The sequence below is a fragment of the Brienomyrus brachyistius genome, chromosome 3 (assembly GCF_023856365.1).
Source record: "Brienomyrus brachyistius isolate T26 chromosome 3, BBRACH_0.4, whole genome shotgun sequence".
Lineage (NCBI taxonomy): Eukaryota > Metazoa > Chordata > Actinopteri > Osteoglossiformes > Mormyridae > Brienomyrus > Brienomyrus brachyistius.
This window is the reverse complement of record NC_064535.1, coordinates 35,401,107-35,417,820: the sequence shown is the minus strand read 5'-3', so window position 1 is coordinate 35,417,820 and position 16,714 is coordinate 35,401,107. Positions and strand designations below refer to the sequence as shown.

The following is a 16,714-nucleotide window of genomic DNA, read 5'->3' as shown; positions in this document are numbered from 1 at the left end:
GAGCATTTGCGGAGCTGGAGTCAGCTGGGATATTTGGCTGTTTTGCCACTCCCCAAACGCACATGCCAGGGTAGGATATGGCTGACGGACACAGGTGGGCATTTTTACTGTTCCCTCCCTTCCTGTCTCAGTTTCTGACTGTGAAATCCAGTCCTCTGGTGCCGTCAGTGCGCATCTGTGCATCCACACCTCTGTGTTTGTCATACGCCACCCTGGGGACTCACCCTGCCAGATGCCGGCTGGTACCATGCTGTCGTCTCTAAATTGGCTGAAATCATCTGTCTATGGTAAAATTATACTGATTTCACAGTTCAGTAAAGATTTTATAAATAAGACCAATTAGCCCTATGACAATGCATCCGTTCAGAGCACTTATCAGCCCAGTACTTGACAAAATGCTTATCCATCCATCCATCCATCATCCACTACAGAGAGATGGTGAGCCAGGAGTTTGTCCAAGGAAGCTGAGGGTACAAGGCTGGGGACACAGTGGGTAGGGTGCCAGGCTGTCACAGGGACACACACACAGGCTGCATGTCTTTGGAAGTCCTTGGGAATCCCACACACAGAGCCCCAGAGGTGTCACCCGGTACACCCTGGTCACATGGTACACCCTGGTCACATGGTACAACCTGGTCACCCGGTACACCCTGGTCACATGGTACACCCTGGTCACCCGGTACACCTCAGACCATCTTGTTGTTTAGTAGCGAGTGTCACTACATCACAGTGAACACAAGGCCTGGAAACATGCAGAGGATGGAGCCGTGAGACAGAGTCACTCAGGGGCGGATGACGCCCTGGCATCTGGGTACCAGCTGGAACGCCCAGATGCCAGCAGACTGGGCAGGAGCAGCTTCCTGGTAGACAAATAAAACCAGAAAATAATGGAAGGCAATGCATACTGTAAATATCTGAGAAGAATGTAGCATGAACAGATGTAAGTGCAGATGACAAAGGGATTTGAGATGAGATGAGGTGACGGTGGAATCAGACCTTGTCTTGGGTGCTTGGAAACCAGCCGCATGGGAACCTTCAGTAATCTTGTAAAGTGGGTCATCTGGTACCTGCAGCAGTCAGCGTGTGGTGGCGCTGCCCCCTGTGGCAGTATGCGGCACTGCAGCTGCATCCTGGGGGAGATCTTAGGAGGTGAGCTGCTATTGGCCTACATGAAAGTCAGACACTGTAGTCTGGAAATGAAATGAGAGATCCATGAAAAATAGACAGTACTTTGTTTGGGCACTTTCAGGTTTTTGTTTTTTTGTCTTTAGTGATTCTAGGTAATTATACCCACCCCACCCCCAAACTGATGGTTTATGGAAGTGGGTGCTGCCCTAGTGTAGTGACCGTTCGTGGCCTACAGGGGTCGCCCAAACCTTGGGGGCTCCACATTTGAGGGGTGGGAAACACGGCCTGTGCAGACCTGGTTACAGTCCGAGCAGAACTTTGCCTATCTGCCGGGAACCCGCTGCTCATTCAGCTACTCTTATCAAGCCGCGCTGGGTACAAGGACGGGCATGAAATAAGCAGCGTTTTCCAGCACAGTCCTCAGAGACGCCCGGACAGTCCGCATTTTTGCCCCCCCCCCCCAGCAGGCCTTTGTGAGTTTTTTTGGTGTTCTTGATTGCGTGCTGAGAGCCATGAGGGAGCAAAAATGAGGATTGTCGGGGGGCGGGGGGGGGCCCAGGACTGGGTTGGGAAGCACTGGAATGAAGGATCCATTCTGTTTTATTCCACTGTAATGTTGTTTTTACAGGACGGCAGGAGTCAGAGAATATTCTGAGAACAACCAAACCTGCTACCAATTACCACAGCTGTCATGGCAAACTTTAACAAGACAACAGAAAATCGGAGGCACATGCACACCAAGCAGAAGATGCAGATAAATCGATGAGCAATTACCGAACATACAGAGCTAAGAATCACACTGATATCACACAGTCATGTTAGACAAGCAACAAACAAGGACAAAGCTAAATTGATGGGTACACAAGACTTCCTTCAAGACAATATTAATATTAGCTTTAATAAATGTCTTTAATAGGCACTATTGATTAAAAGTTACACACTGGCTTGTTGAATCTCGTTCACCTGGCAGATCAGTGCAGACTTAGTGACATCCTGGCTGCTGGCAGAAGCCTTACAGTCTGCGCCGAGAGGTACGAGCATGACGTGAGATCACCAAGCCCTGATTGTCTGTGTTGCATGAGGTCTACTGCGTGGGAGATGGGCCAGCTTTACACGGGTGATCCGCTACATTCCTGTAGAACAGCAAACTTCAGAAGCAGGCCGCTGGAAACGTCAGAACGCACAGCATAACACCCCCAGCAAAATGGTGAGGTGCAGCTGGTGAGCTGGACGAGCTGGCATCCAGAACCAAGAAGCCGTTCTGTGATTTGTGCTTCTGTTACTGAGCCAGCTACCTCATAATCTCATCTTTAACCGTAAATATCAAATTTAACAAGGAAAAACAAAGAACAAAAAGTTTAGCTAAGAATGGTAAAAAAAGAGGCAGCTCAAAATATGCTGTCATTTATGAACAGAAACAAACGTGTAGAGAGTGAAAGTAACAGATCAGCCAAGCGCTAGAACATACATACCATACAACCAAGTCTTCTAGAATATACAGATCTTGGTGAAGGACTTGTGTATATCCTAGAACATGAATACTATAGACTGTACATGTGTTCTAGAGTAATACGCGTGACAGGCGAAGGAAGGACATGGTAAAATACAACCTGCTATAGCCAGGACAAAACATGGGGCGGGGAGGAGCAGTCATCTGATTAATTTAGGGTCATGTGGTTAAAATTAAATAACCTTGTAGTGGGTATGCAGGCCGTAGCACTGTCCATATCTCATGGTGTGTAGCTCTGATGTGACGACAGTCTGAGATGGTGGATCAGTCCAGTCAGATCAGGAATGCTGCCACCATGACGAATACCCCACAAAATGGCGTTCGGTCCTCAGCAGAAGTTTTTACATTTAACCACGTAATACAACAATCCACAAGATGACTCCATTGTCATGCGGACCCGAAATACAGCAGATTGCTTTAAAAAAAAAAAAAAAAGATGTATGTAGCAGATGAAGAAACACGTTCATGTCTTGAAGGCGGCCACCACTGCAGTTAGGGGGACATCCTCTGCGGGATGCCGCCCATCACCGGACGGAGATCTACATAACGGTCTCTGGATCAGGAGCCTGTAGCACGTGCTGTGCTTCCTGTGGGATCCTAGGAGAGCTTCTGGATGGCCTCTGCGCGTTCAGCCAGAATGTGGGTGCAGACAGTGAGGAGGACGATGAGCGCCCCCATCAGCAGGCAGAGCAGCGGCCAGAGGACGCAGTGCATCACCACACTCTCGTTTTGGGCCTGTCTCCAGACCACGTCATTCGGCCTGCAGAGCGCAAAGCACCAAACACGAGAGGCTACGTGAAAAACGATCCAAACTTCATTCCAAGAGTTAGAGGAAAAAAAAAACACTTAGAAGAACTTAGAAACAGGGTCACATTAAACATCGTTAAGACATCATACTTTGAGCCCAGGACTCCTGGCTGGAGTGGGCTGGCTGCTGCCTGTGTCTCAGAGAAAGGGAGAGCGGCTGTACGTCTATGGAGACATCATGACGGGAAGCCATGTACCCTTGTCTGAAAGGGGCCTTTTGGGACGACTGAGACTGGGTGAGGGAGACCTGGGAGGCGACGAGTAATGAGCTTCAGCACAGAAAGCTGCCCGTGGCCCTCTAGCCCTTGAGCGGGGGCTGTTTCTGGCTCCCCACTCAAAACGTCACAATGCCCCCCACCCCCCCACCCAAATCTAGTGACTGTTTGTGTCCAACAGGGGGCCCCCAATGCAACGTGGTTTGAGTGGTAGCAAACGTGGATGCAGGAATAAGGCCACAGGATGTCGATGCAGCTGAGAGAGGTGGGGGTTCACAGAGGAGGAGAGCTTCGCCCAAACATCACCTCACGGCCAAGACGTTCCTCAGCCGACCGCACGCTGGGGGAAGGACTGAGAGTTATTTAGCACCCACAAGGGTACTGGACAAAATAATGGGCTTGGAGCAGAGCGGGCGAATCCCCCCGGCGGTGTGAATTAGCGGCGTACTCTCTCTCAGCAGGATCTAGTCTCCATGACAGCGAGATAGCGGCCAATCAGACAGACCCTGAGGGGTCTCCATACACTTAGAGAGCTGGTGTGGAATCAGAAGGCTGTAAACAGGATATATAACCCTCAGCGCTACACACTGGATTAAAAAACACCTCCCTTCATTTCCCTATAAGAATTCATTTCGAAGTAATGAGGCAGTTGACCACTAGGAAAATGTTTATAGTGACATTTTAAGAGGTAATCTGGCGTAGCATTACCATAAAGGTAATGCTGAAGGACTCGGATCGACTTGTGGGTTAACTTTGCATAGTGGTTCAAACATCCCAGTCAATGGTAAAACTGGCAACAGGCTGTCAACTGACAGACAGGTCTTAATGCGTGTCCCAGGAAAGGAGAAGAACAAAAATGCAAAAGAAGCCAGTCACTTGGCCGACCACAGGCACAGCAGCACACAGGACAGAGCCGCCAGGCGGACGGCCCGATAGCACTGGGCCCGATAGCGGCTGAAACAGGGGAATCGGGTGTCGGCTGATTGCCTGGGTCCATGTGAAGAGCAAAAAGACACTGCACTGCCAGAGCCTGAGCTCAGCCCTGCTGAATTACACGCTCGGTCACCAAACAGAAGGCTTTACCTCCTCTGCTGATTGAAGAAGCAGGTGAAGATACGGGACTGGACTTCCTTGGTCCAGTAATCCTGCCAGAGAAGGACCCTCTCGCTGTTCTTCTGGTCGTCTCTCTCACAGGGAGGAACGTAGGAGCACTAATGCAAAATAGTTTACACAAGTTTAATCGTTACATCCTCAGAGGAAATATGGAGAATTTAGAATTGCACAGCTTTATGGTTATATAATGATGCATTGTGAATCGGCACCTTAATTGTAAATCATCAGGCTTCACAGGTACGGTCCTGAAAAGAAAAGCAAACGGCATCGGTGTATCGGTCCTAAAACATCACTCTGGCACCACTTCACCTGGGTGACAGCGTTTCCATGGAAACAGTCACATCCTCAGAAGGAGAAGGATCGTGACAAGTTTTCGACACGTTAGCGGAAGCCCCTCCACCCCCCCAGACCCTCGTGCTTCGGAACCGGGCGACTCTTCAGGGGTGACCGCGCCATTTCCACTCAGATCTGCGCACTGGGAATCTTTTCCATACAAACCTAATTTCTCACTGATCCCGTTTCCCATGATGCCTCATAAGTAGCCTGTGTCCCAACCTTGTGTTCATCTCCAGCACTGACCTATTCATAAAGAACAGGACTAATCCTGCCCTGTTGATGTATCGGTCAAAGCCTCACATTCCCTTTATCTTGTTGCTATGTGGATTAGTGGCATGGTCAACAAACAGCGATTCAATACCGCGATCGAACTTGCTAACACTGCAGTTACAAGCCAAAGACAGCAGTTAGCTGCTGATGGTGACCTCCAGCACCTGCGGCACCCAGCCCTAACCCTCAAGCACCATTTTTTGCTACACATCACCTGTGGTTGTATCTGTGCTGAGGCCTCCTAGCTGGGAATCAGGAAGCTACAAGATCTGAATATAAATCCAGAAGGATGAACAACTTACTTTACTACCAAAGAAGGTGATCTCATCCAGCTGAGCTACTTCGCATGAAGATCTGTATATTATAACAGACAGTCTTTTTGCAGAAATAGACATGCAGGGAAAAATGTTTATGGTTTTTCAGGAGAATTATTCAGTCAGACAGTTAGACACCCCCCCCCCCCCCACACCCCCAAATCAAAAGTATACCAAAGTAATAGGGAAGGAAACAGAGTTATTCAGAAATTCCAATGAAAACCCAATGTACCTAATGTTTAAAAGAGATTTAAAAGATCAAACTGGAAAAGATTCTGAAATATAGGCCTTTAAGAAAACAAAAATGATTCAGCTCTCTATATTTTTAACCAAACAAAGCAAAAACGACAGCAGGGAAATTCACAAAAAAATAAAACAAATCAGGAGAACGACTTTGTAAACATCTCTGATGCCGTCGTGCCAATTTTCAGCTCCACTAAAAATAAACCCCCCACTAAGTGAGACTTTGTCAGGCTCATGCCTAAGGATCCATGTTAAAAGTACCAGTATAAAACATAAATCAAGCTGCCAAATATTTCACCTACATGGCCCAGCCACAGAAACACAAATCCACCCCCTTGCTTGCATCTCAAACCAAGACTTCGACTTCATCCTCTGTGAAAATACCACCAAAATCCACTAAAGATTTCACAAAACCCTCAAAAAGGCACAATTCAAATTCCCTCACATGGACTCAAAACAGTGCAAGAAGTACCAGCCTCAAACATCTAAATCTTCATCAAAGCCAGCCGAAAGTGCCACACAGCTCCTGCCTTATCCTGAGCTAATCCCACCCCGAGGTCACTTGCCATCTCCTCCAAATTCATGTTCCTCTTATGGGTGAACATTCTGACCTAAGATCAAGATGCACAGATAGATATATGAAGGTATGAATAGCCCCAAAAAGCATAATGTTCTTCCTTTTAATTGTTTAAGAAGCTTGTTAATCAAACAGCAAGGAAGCAACATAAGACAGAAGACCTCCATGAGGTTAAAGGACATTTTCTATAACGGTCATCGACTGATTTCTTCTGGTCTCTTCAACAGAAAAATGGCTTAATACCACTTGTTGCCTGCCTGTTGCTGCCACAGGAAGTCAGTCAGTCGTGAAAACAAGTATAACGCTCGACAGATGTACTCCTGATATTCAGAGAGATAGATTCAGTGACGGGAAGTCAGACAGGCTGAAGACAATCATGGCCAAGGGAAGCAGCTGACCAAGAAAAAGCTACTGAAGGTAGCAATCCTGAAGGAACATCGATCCCACAGGGACTCCACACCTCTGGCTGAACCTGCTTCCTAATGACGACCATGGCATTCGTGGTCAAATGAGCCGAAGGAAAGAGTCCATCACCTACACTTGGGAAGCAACATCAGAAGACTCATCTGCAGCACCACAGATGCTCTCCAGGACCATGAGACACAAAGGGAACAAGGTTATGTACCTGTGAGACTCCCTGAGGGGGGAATCACACGCCACGGGCTGACTGTGCCCGCAGGCTGCAAAGCTGGCTTCTGCAGTGTGTGCAGTCCAACACTGAAAAGGGCCCAGATCCGGCTGTGGTGTATTACAATGGGCTATTTCTCTGCGAATCTCGCTCTCTCCGCAGGAACAGCGGCAATCTGAAGCAGAAAACGCCAAGTATTTTAGCGGACCCTTTTATCCAGAGAGATAAGAGTCCCTAGAGAACAAACCCTCAGCCTTGTGCGATACGCTGCTTGGGCTAGAATCTAGGTCCCCTCCCAGCCTGACTGGGTGGTTAGAGCACAGACAGACAGATGGATGGATGGATGGATGGATGGATGGATGATTCTAGTGCTGCACCACAAAAATGTTTACATAAAATAATGGATGGCACATAAAATACATGGATGGCACGATGGCATAATGGATGCCACATAAAATACATGGATGGCACGATTTCAGAAAACATATTGAAATGTTCACTGAACTCTTACTAGGCAAACTGACAAACCCGTGTGAAATGTCTGACCTACAAATGCAAAGGTGATCTAGAAATAGCTAATATCTCTCTTTTGTCATTTTGCTTTGAGGATTAGTTGCCAGTGTTGATTATCTGAAGACCTCTCCCCTCCCCATCCAATCTCGCCTCCCTTATCTCTTCGACAGAACCAGAATGCAGGCTGGCTCTGCATTCGGCAAAGCTGGGCTTTGAAAATGATCCTTCACACTCATTGCCGGCTCCCCCGAGACCTTTCGACAAGCAGGGATGTGTGAAAAAGAGGCGAGGCTTCCGCTGACACCCCCTACGGGGGGTGAAAACGGCCATCTCCAGTTCTTACTGATCTAATTAAAGATGGTGGCTCAAGACTAAATTTTAATCTTGCCCCCCTGAAAAGATTTTAACTGAAAAGATTTATTATTTTATATAAAAAATTCTGCTGCAGAAAAATCCTAAAGACAGCAGGCTTCCTTAAAATGTTAAAGAAAAAAAAATTATGACCAGCAACATCACTGGACATATTATTCACATTTACATTTTGCTTCTGCTCATACGACTCGGGTCTGGGTGTTTTACCTAGACTTTAACCAACATAAACACAGACCACCCAGAAGCCCCCCTTCTGATCGTTTCATCCAATCAAAAGAGCTCGATTACACTTCAGCTTATTACTATGGAGACAAGGAGAGCTGGAATAGAGAGCAGGAGGCCACAGTCCTTAATAAAGGACAAAGAACAAGACAAATGCACCTTGATGCAGAGAACAGACAGCTAGTAACAAGAATGTTTCGAATAATACACAAAAATTCTGCAACATTTATTGTGATAAACTGGGAAATGGCAGAGAGAGAGAGAGACACTCTCCATGGCTGCAGGAATCGACGCTCCGAAACGGAGCCTGCAGAATGACTCACCTGAGTAACCTTTAGAAGCAGCCTTTGACTCCAGCGTAACATCCGCTGGCCACTGACACTGGAGCCCACGCTCAAATAATGTCACGGCATTTGATGACCGCGGGAGGCGGGCAGCTCCTTATCATTATCCGAGATCAGCGCTGCATCTAACAGGTCTGGGCCGGTCACACACTACCGACCCGGCCCAGCCAGACGTATGGATCCATCTTTATTCTGCACGTCCCACAATTCTCCCATGCAGGGCGCACTACTCGATTTACTGCATATCAAGATGATTTTTCCAGATCTGGCTTCTCACTACGGTGGACAGTCCCTGGGAACAAACGTCTGGTTTCTGGGTTTATGTATTACGCATTTAAACAAAGAAATCATTCAGTACCTCTAGAGGCAGAATCTCTGATGGCCCAGTGACATCATACTTTTACACTGAAATGAAATATGCCACTAGATTTATGAACATTCAATGAATTCTTTCAGTGGAGACCTTATTGTTATTATCCATCCATTTTCTGTATCCACTTATCCTATTCAGGGTCATGGGGGCTCCAGAGCCAATCCGGGAAGCTATGGGTGCAAGGCAAGGAACAACCAGGATGGGGCGCCTAACCATCACAGTGCACACTCACACACCATTCACTCACACACTCACACACCACTCACTCACACACAGGTTTGTAATTATATCCTTGCGGGGAGTCTCTATTCATTTCTACAAGAAAAACTCCCAACATGACGACCTTAACCCTACTCAGCCCTAACCTTAACCCCTACTCAGCCCTAACCTTAACCCCTACTCAGCCCTAACTTTAACCCCTACCCAGCCCTAACCTTAACCCCTACTCAACCCTAACCTTAACCCCTACTCAACCCTAACCTTAACCCCTACTCAACCCTAACCTTAACCCCTACCCAGCCCTAACCTTAACCCCTACCCAGCCCTAACCTTAACCCCTACCCAGCCCTAACCTTAACCATCAGCAGTCAAACAAACCATTAGACTTCTGGCATTTTTACTTTTTTGACTGCATTCACAGATCTTTGTTGCGACCTGAAAAATGGTCCCCACAACATCAAAACAACAGGAACATTTTATCCCCATAATTATAGTAATTACATAAAAAATATCTTATTATTATTCAGTAGTAGTGTTGTTGTTGTAGTTAATGTTTTCGCTGTATATAATAAATGCATTCTGATATCATCAACAATCCCCCCAAAATAATTTATTAGCACATGATATTGGGGGGGGGGGGGGGGGGGGGGTACATTACAATCTAAGTGAAGTACTGAGTGTTCGGCTGTCTGCTAGGTGCTTCTGAATGTTTAGCCTTCAGCACCAAGCTGAATGTTGCCATAGAAGCAGGGTAAAAATAGAGAACCTTGTTAAGTCGGGATAAAAGTTAGTTACCATGGTGCTGCTGGGACCTGTGGTGTGACACAATGCGACAAGGACACATTATCTGTCTCAATGGGGGGTGTGCGCCTGATAGGTATCCGCGACCTGTAGCCACGATCATCAACATCACCACCAACAGTATCTACATCACCAATAACAGCATCAACATCAATGACATCAGCAACATCACCACCATCACCAATATCTCCATCATCAGTAACATGTGCAACATCAGCATCACCACCAACAACATTAACATCGCTAATAGCATCACCAACAACTTCAGCGACATCACCATCAACATTAATATCACCACCAACCGTCATCACCGCCAATAACAATGACATCATCAACAATGACGTCATCAGCAGGCGTTTATGTATGTTGCCCACAAAGCCCAGAAGTTATACCTTTATAAATCTGTTCAGCCTGAATTTTATACAAACTTCCGTTTAATCATACGCAAAATCAAGATAAACCCACGTTTTAGTCTTGTGCAATGGTCGTTTTTAAATCTCTTTTAAAACAATCCGTTAAAAAAGACTATTAAAAAAAATAACTATTAAAATGTGATGCTACGCAAAATGTAAACTTATTGACGAAAATAACTAAAATCTCATTCCTTGATGTAGTTGTCAGAAGTGCACTAAACTCATTCAGTCAAATCTAAAAAGTGAATGTCTTTTCTTTTCTCTATATTAAAAAAAAAGTTAAATACAGATGTTTTGACGGATTTTAAAATTTGTAACAACATAAAATAACATTAAAAACTGCCAAAATATTGGCATTAAGCTAAACATACATGCATCGGTTTTGTCATGTCTGAGTAAAGAACAGCAAGATGTCAGTAAAAGTAGCTGAAGTTAAGCTCCGGTTGAATGTGTAAAGGCTTCCAGGTAGGCGCTCACCTTGGGGTTGCCCAACAGCTGCTGCTCATCGTAATGCAGCAACGCCAGCGAGTCTGACTGCGAGTTATTGACGAAGACTTGCAGGCAGGGGTACAGCGACGTGCCCCGGCAATCCGGCCCGCATGTGAAGACGCACTCAAACATCTCGCCCGGCCGTTTGACTGACACCACCGTGCAGTTGGCCGGCGTGCTCTGCATGCTCTGGAGGATGGGGTTCAGCCAGCAGAAGAGCACGATGAAGAAAGAAAGGACGCCGGACGCAATGAGGACCACGCCGAGCCGGATGCTCTTATCCTCCGCGTCCGTGTATTCATGCGACACCCTGCTTTTTGCCATCAGTCTTCGTCCATGTGGCGGTCAGATGCATTCAAACGCCAACGTGGGAGGTGACCTGCGCAGGGGAAGCCCCTCTTTCCCAACTTCTGCCAGACAAACTCCTGTTCCCTTGATGATCTCTTGTGGAAAAGGTGGGGAAAAAAGTAAGCTGGTTTTTACCCCTCCCCTTTTACGCAGATTTTTTTTCCCCGAGTGATCGCATCAGTCCATCCACAAAGGCGGGACATTATCTGGTTATGGTTAAGCTTCTTACGCAGGAAGAGCGGAAGGAACCGAGCCCGGCTCCAGGCTGGATGTGAGATGCCGGGGCGCGGTGCCATGTGCAGGCGGATGGGGACTGCTCCTTGTGGAAAGCGTTTACATCAGCAGCTCAGGAAGAAATCATTTATAATAACAAATATGAAGAAAATAAAAACAGAGAGCAAAATAAAAGTGCGTTTCACCAGAATGAAATGTCACCGTATGAAAACTGCCCGTTGCATCCCAGATGGCAGATAAGTGTCTCCTTTTAATTTCATTCGGATATCTGCTGCGCGTCTTATCCGGCTGCCGATGCTGAATGCCCGCGCAGGTGTCTCGTAAGGCAAACCTCCGCTCCCCGTCCATTCCCATATTGACCATTCCCAGTGTAGTAGCTGGAAATGAATCACCGTGAGTGAAAGGAAGGAACGCCCGAAAAAGTTATGCGCGAAAAGCAGGAGTATCGCCGGATCCTGCAATGACGTTAACCCGCGTTTTGATTGAGAAGTTGTCTAGAGTTACAAAAAAAGGGGATCATGCACCTAGATGATGCGTTCACGTCAATGATTACCTTAAAACTATAGGTTCTTTCGTTCACATAGCTCTGGTTCACACAAACTATTAGCCAATGCGTAAGATCATCCTGTTATCACACAGGAGTTCTGAAACTTTGAGCACCTTACCATTTCAAGGGAGATTTGACAGGTTTCTCTCCATCCAAGGCTGTGTGATTCTTGTCATTTTCCAGTTTCTACCCAGTAGAATATACAGAATATACAGTGAAGTAGTCTTCATCCCTGATTAACATTATTCAACAGTTTTGCCAACTACAATCTAGATGTCACATTTTCTTACACTTAAGAATGCCTAGAAGGTACGTTTTACACCATCTACTTCTCTCTCGCATGTATAGAAAACTACATCTCATTTTCTTCACTGAAAGGGCAGCCATCAGAGATTTTTCCTCTCCATTACAAGGACGTTTTATCGTGTGCCGTCTTGGAAGGGCACTTCGTCATGTGTGCCGTCTTTTCCATTAGAAGGGCATGCATGGGGACTGTCTAGACCATGGTAGGGGCACGGCCCAGGGCACTGCATCACATTCTCTCCACTAGAAGGGCACTCATTGAAATAGTTCATTGCATTTTCTTGCTCTACTGGGCACATCATCTCACATGAAGGCACTACATCAAGTGAAAAGCAGTCATCACTCTAAAGGTAGGTAATGGTACCTTTTCAGGTATAGAAATGCACTGTGAGGAACATGTTTGTACCATTTGCGGAATGTCAATGTTATTTGTACCTTGAGGATGTTCCTTAGGTACCACCTACGCATTATTTACAACACAATCAACAGTTTATGAATTATCAGTATAGCAGGAGTGACTGTGTTTTGTAGGAATGACCATCATATCTCACAGCACGGGCCTCCCTGCCTCAGGGCCCCCATGCTTCCCTCACTCAGATGTGGCTTTGGGCAAGAGCATCAGCCAAATAAATGGATCTCTGTTTGCATTCTGTATAATTTATAGGAAAGGAAAAAAAACTTAGTGTGTTGATCTGAAAAAGGGCCAAAACTGGAATAACAAATGTGACAACTGACATGTCCTGCAACCCCAGCCCTCCCCCCGCCAAACCAACCCACCCCCTTTCAAAAACAGGGGAGACAAATAGGGCGGTGCTGAAGTTATTTTTTTTCAAAAGGTGGGCCACTTTCGTCAAGGCAGTTAACAGTGAAGCGTTCAGTAAATGAACTGAACATTAAGCAGGAGAACACTGTCCAAAAGAAGTTAATTAACTGCATGGTTAATTAGAGATCAGAAACATGCAAGCTGTCGGAGGTCTGCACGCTTCCCGGTCATAACTGAGCATGAAACGCGCTGCCAAATCCATTCACGTCAACTGACAGCGTCAGTCTTCAGAAAGTGCAATATATGTATCTTCAGCCTTTTTAGTAACTCAGGATCTCCGTTATCGGCTCCTTTTCTTTCCTTTATGCTCCTTGTGATTTGGATGTATGGCAGTTTGTATGACAGCAGTGCCACCAAAGCACTCATGCTCATTCACCAACATCCACTTTATTTCGCCGATCTTCACGTTGGTTTCTGTAGGAAAATGCGTTCCTCTTCATTCCCAGTATTCCGAGCATTAACATGTCAGCGTGCCCTAGAGAGACTCAACAGTACTCAGTCCACACTGGGTCCCACTTATCTATATGCCATTTACAATATCAAACATCTGCTAAAAACCTAAAGGTGATTTATGGGATAACCAGTTTAGAACGTTAATGACTTTGTTATGAAACTACAGTTCACACGAAACGATGTCCTCCTCCCATCAAACACACAGTGCATCAGACCCTCTACTGGAGAAACGAGGCTACTGCACTGGTAGTAAATGACCGGTGGACCAGAGCAATCATACGCTTACCCAGGCATCAGCCGTCGGTCTCCTAATGATGGCAGTTACTATGATAAAAACAATTATATCAATTAAAAACTAAATCCTGGCCCATTCTTGTTTATCTTTTGAAATGATCTTGGCACGTCATGTTTCGGTGTTTCAGCAGTATACACACAGACCACCCGGGTTTCCCCCAAATCTTTTCGTTTTATCGAATCGTAAAAGCTTGCCTTTTGCTAAGCTTACTACCACGGAGACGAAGAGAACTTGAATAGAGAGCAGATGCCCAACGAATGGGAAATATATGTAACCAATGTGCCTAAATGCGGAGAAGAGTCAGAGAGCCCCTAAGAGAGGCTGTGAGAAACGCTGAGGGGATTTATGAAAAAGGTACGATCCGAAATTCGCTATTAAGCTAAATGTTTGTGCTATTCCTCGTTGAGACAGCTTTACTGTGAGATCGCACAGAGAATGCAGGTATGCAACCTGTCCACATCACAAATTTTGGAGTGAGAGCGTAGGATCAGCCAGCATCTAGAGCCCCTTGGGGTTAAGGGTCTTACTCAACGTTCAAAAAGGTCATGTGACCTCTCAACCAGTTACCACCCAGTACCTTTCGGACTTGGAGAGTTATCCATCACCCACTGAGCTCCAGACCATCAATTTAAAAATAACAACAAATCTAAATTACTTGTGTACAATATAAATGTAGATAACCATCATTCTACAAGCATATAAAATGTAATGCCAAGTTTGCAAAAATCAAATTTTTTTTACATTACTTTGGTTTAAGGTGGTTCTGCAGTGTAATATAATCGATACTGAAATCACACCAATAATAGAATACAATGTTACCGAAAAGCACATCTCAGCTCTCAGAACCTGTCATACCACCTTATGGACTCAAGAACTTAATTTGGATCAAAGTATGTAGATGTGACATAAATACATAAGGGAGGATTTAAAGTCACACTAACCAGTGGATGACAAGCACAGTGACAGCTGGGAAATGGCAGAGAGTCAGGCGGCCCAGCAACATCTCACACTCTCCATGGCTGCAGGAGTCGACGCTCTGAAACGGAGCCTGCAGAATGACTCACCTGAGTAACCTTTAGAAGCAGCCTTTGACTCCAGCGTAACATCCGCTGGCCGCTGACACCGGAGCCCACGCTCAAATAATGTCACGGCATTTGATGACCGCGGGAGGCGGGCAGCTCCTTATCATTATCCGAGATCAGCGCTGCATCTAACAGGTCTGGGCCGGTCACACACTACCGACCCGGCCCAGCCAGACGTATGGATCCATCTTTATTCTGCACGTCCCACAATTCTCCCATGCAGGGCGCACTACTCGATTTACTGCATTTCAAGATGATTTTCCAGATGTGCATAATATCATAGATTTCCCATAAGATTTCTTGTACGAGTGTGAGAGTCAGAAAGCGCACATGTCATGTCAGATGCGGGAAAATAAATGAAGAGCTGCAAACTCCAGACACGGTCTGTGAATCATTTCAAATTCATTCCTACTGTTGTTAATAAATCAAAACATAAAACATGTAAAACAAAACCTTAATGAAACTTCAGTTTAGACCAATCATTTCCACAGTTTTTGTCAAGGTGCAAGAGTGCGGACCCGGCTTTGTGAGCGACACTCGGACACCATCTAGTGGAAAAACCGCAGTCAGCGAGCGACCGAGGAGGCTGTCATCTGAGACGCAGGCCAACGCATCAGCCGTTGTGCATCAACGGTCTGCTTTGATTGGCCAAACACATAATAAGTCATTTATTGAGAGTGAGATATATTCAGCATAACATTTCAGAATATATAGTGTTTTGATAAGCTCAGCTCACTGAATGTATTACATAATAACCACATGGCTGATTTCTGGGCTAGTCATTGCATATGTAATAAGGGGAAGAAGACATGGACAAAGTAATACCTTATGAAGTCTTCCGTGGCTGGGGTCCAGACACCTGTAAGCGCTGGTCGACCCCTGCTGAAGACGCTGTGACATGCATGGTGGCCCCACAGAAGGGAACGTGACCTGTCTATTCGCTTGAGGTCGTCCGTCCTCAGGAGTCAAGCCAGCGCTCGACCTGAGAATCTGCCCATACACCAAGCGTTGAGTCTGAAAACGAAAAACGATCTAACAAAAGTATTTAAGCACCCAGGAGAAAATATTGCGCAGTTTGAATTCTAGCTGGAATAGATTTCTAAAGATGTTTCGTCACAGTAATGCACCTTAATTTTAAGCAAAGCCACCCCCCCACCCCCAATACTTGAAAAATGAACCTAAGTCCGGTTTTCAACCGATGGGTTTCTTACCTTGATGTCCCACTACGTCATTATCACTGCTGATTAGTCAGGAATCCAGTGATGTCTCTTGCCAATATCAATGATCAGAATCAATCCAGGCATTTTTTAACTGATCGGTATCAGCCGTGTGGAAACTTTTTAAACTCAAAGCAGCCCAACAGCTTCCTGCAAGGTCTGCAGAGCCGTCCCTCCGAGAGGAACTAGCAACAGAGTGCCGTTTAATGCAGTGAATCCAAAGGGACATTTGCAAAAACATCCTAAGGAAGAAAACTGCAAGGTTGAATGCAGCCACGTCGACTGTATGTGTATGCACTGTATATTTCAATGTTTAAATTGGGACTTGGGATCGGCAGATATAAATACTGAATGGATCGGATGAGGGTACCGTTAGAGGACACTGGTATGAACTGAAAAATGAAGAGCAGCAACACGCCCTAAGGTGAGACGTACAGCGAAAGCCTGAGCACTACCAGAGCAGCAGAGAATTTCTGTCACATTAATAAGGCAGACAGCTGCAGTCTGTGGATTTGGGCAGCAGTG

The 16,714-nt window shown here is 46.0% G+C and overlaps 1 protein-coding gene across 3 annotated transcripts; it reads right to left on the bottom strand.

Annotated features, from left to right (window-relative positions):
* Positions 1 to 679: 679 nt before the first annotated feature.
* On the bottom strand, positions 680 to 12,029 carry LOC125738271 (calcium-activated potassium channel subunit beta-4-like). 3 transcript variants are annotated; one of them, XM_049007085.1, is made up of 4 exons: positions 11,465 to 12,029; positions 10,876 to 11,330; positions 4,744 to 4,871; positions 680 to 1,130 (listed from the first exon to the last, which is right to left on the bottom strand). In XM_049007085.1, the coding sequence occupies exons 2-4, from the start codon at positions 11,209 to 11,211 to the stop codon at positions 779 to 781; spliced, it is 816 nt and encodes a 271-aa protein (XP_048863042.1). In that variant the 5' UTR covers positions 11,212 to 11,330; positions 11,465 to 12,029; the 3' UTR covers positions 680 to 778. The 3 variants fall into 3 exon arrangements, with proteins under 3 accessions (XP_048863042.1, XP_048863041.1, XP_048863043.1); XM_049007084.1 differs by having other exon boundaries at positions 10,876 to 12,029; XM_049007086.1 differs by lacking the exon at positions 680 to 1,130 and adding an exon at positions 1,711 to 3,398 and having other exon boundaries at positions 10,876 to 12,029.
* Between the last annotated feature and the right edge of the window lie 4,685 nt (positions 12,030 to 16,714).

Coding starts and splice junctions, on each gene's coding strand:
- LOC125738271 (XM_049007084.1), bottom strand. CDS start 11,211: ATGGCAAAAAGCAGGGTGTCGCATGAATACACGGACGCGGAGGATAAG. Junction 4,872..10,875: donor AGCTGTTGGGCAACCCCAAG/GTGAGCGCCTAC, acceptor ATTTTGCATTAG/TGCTCCTACGTTCCTCCCTG. Junction 1,131..4,743: donor TTCTTCAATCAGCAGAGGAG/GTAAAGCCTTCT, acceptor GATCTCCCCCAG/GATGCAGCTGCAGTGCCGCA.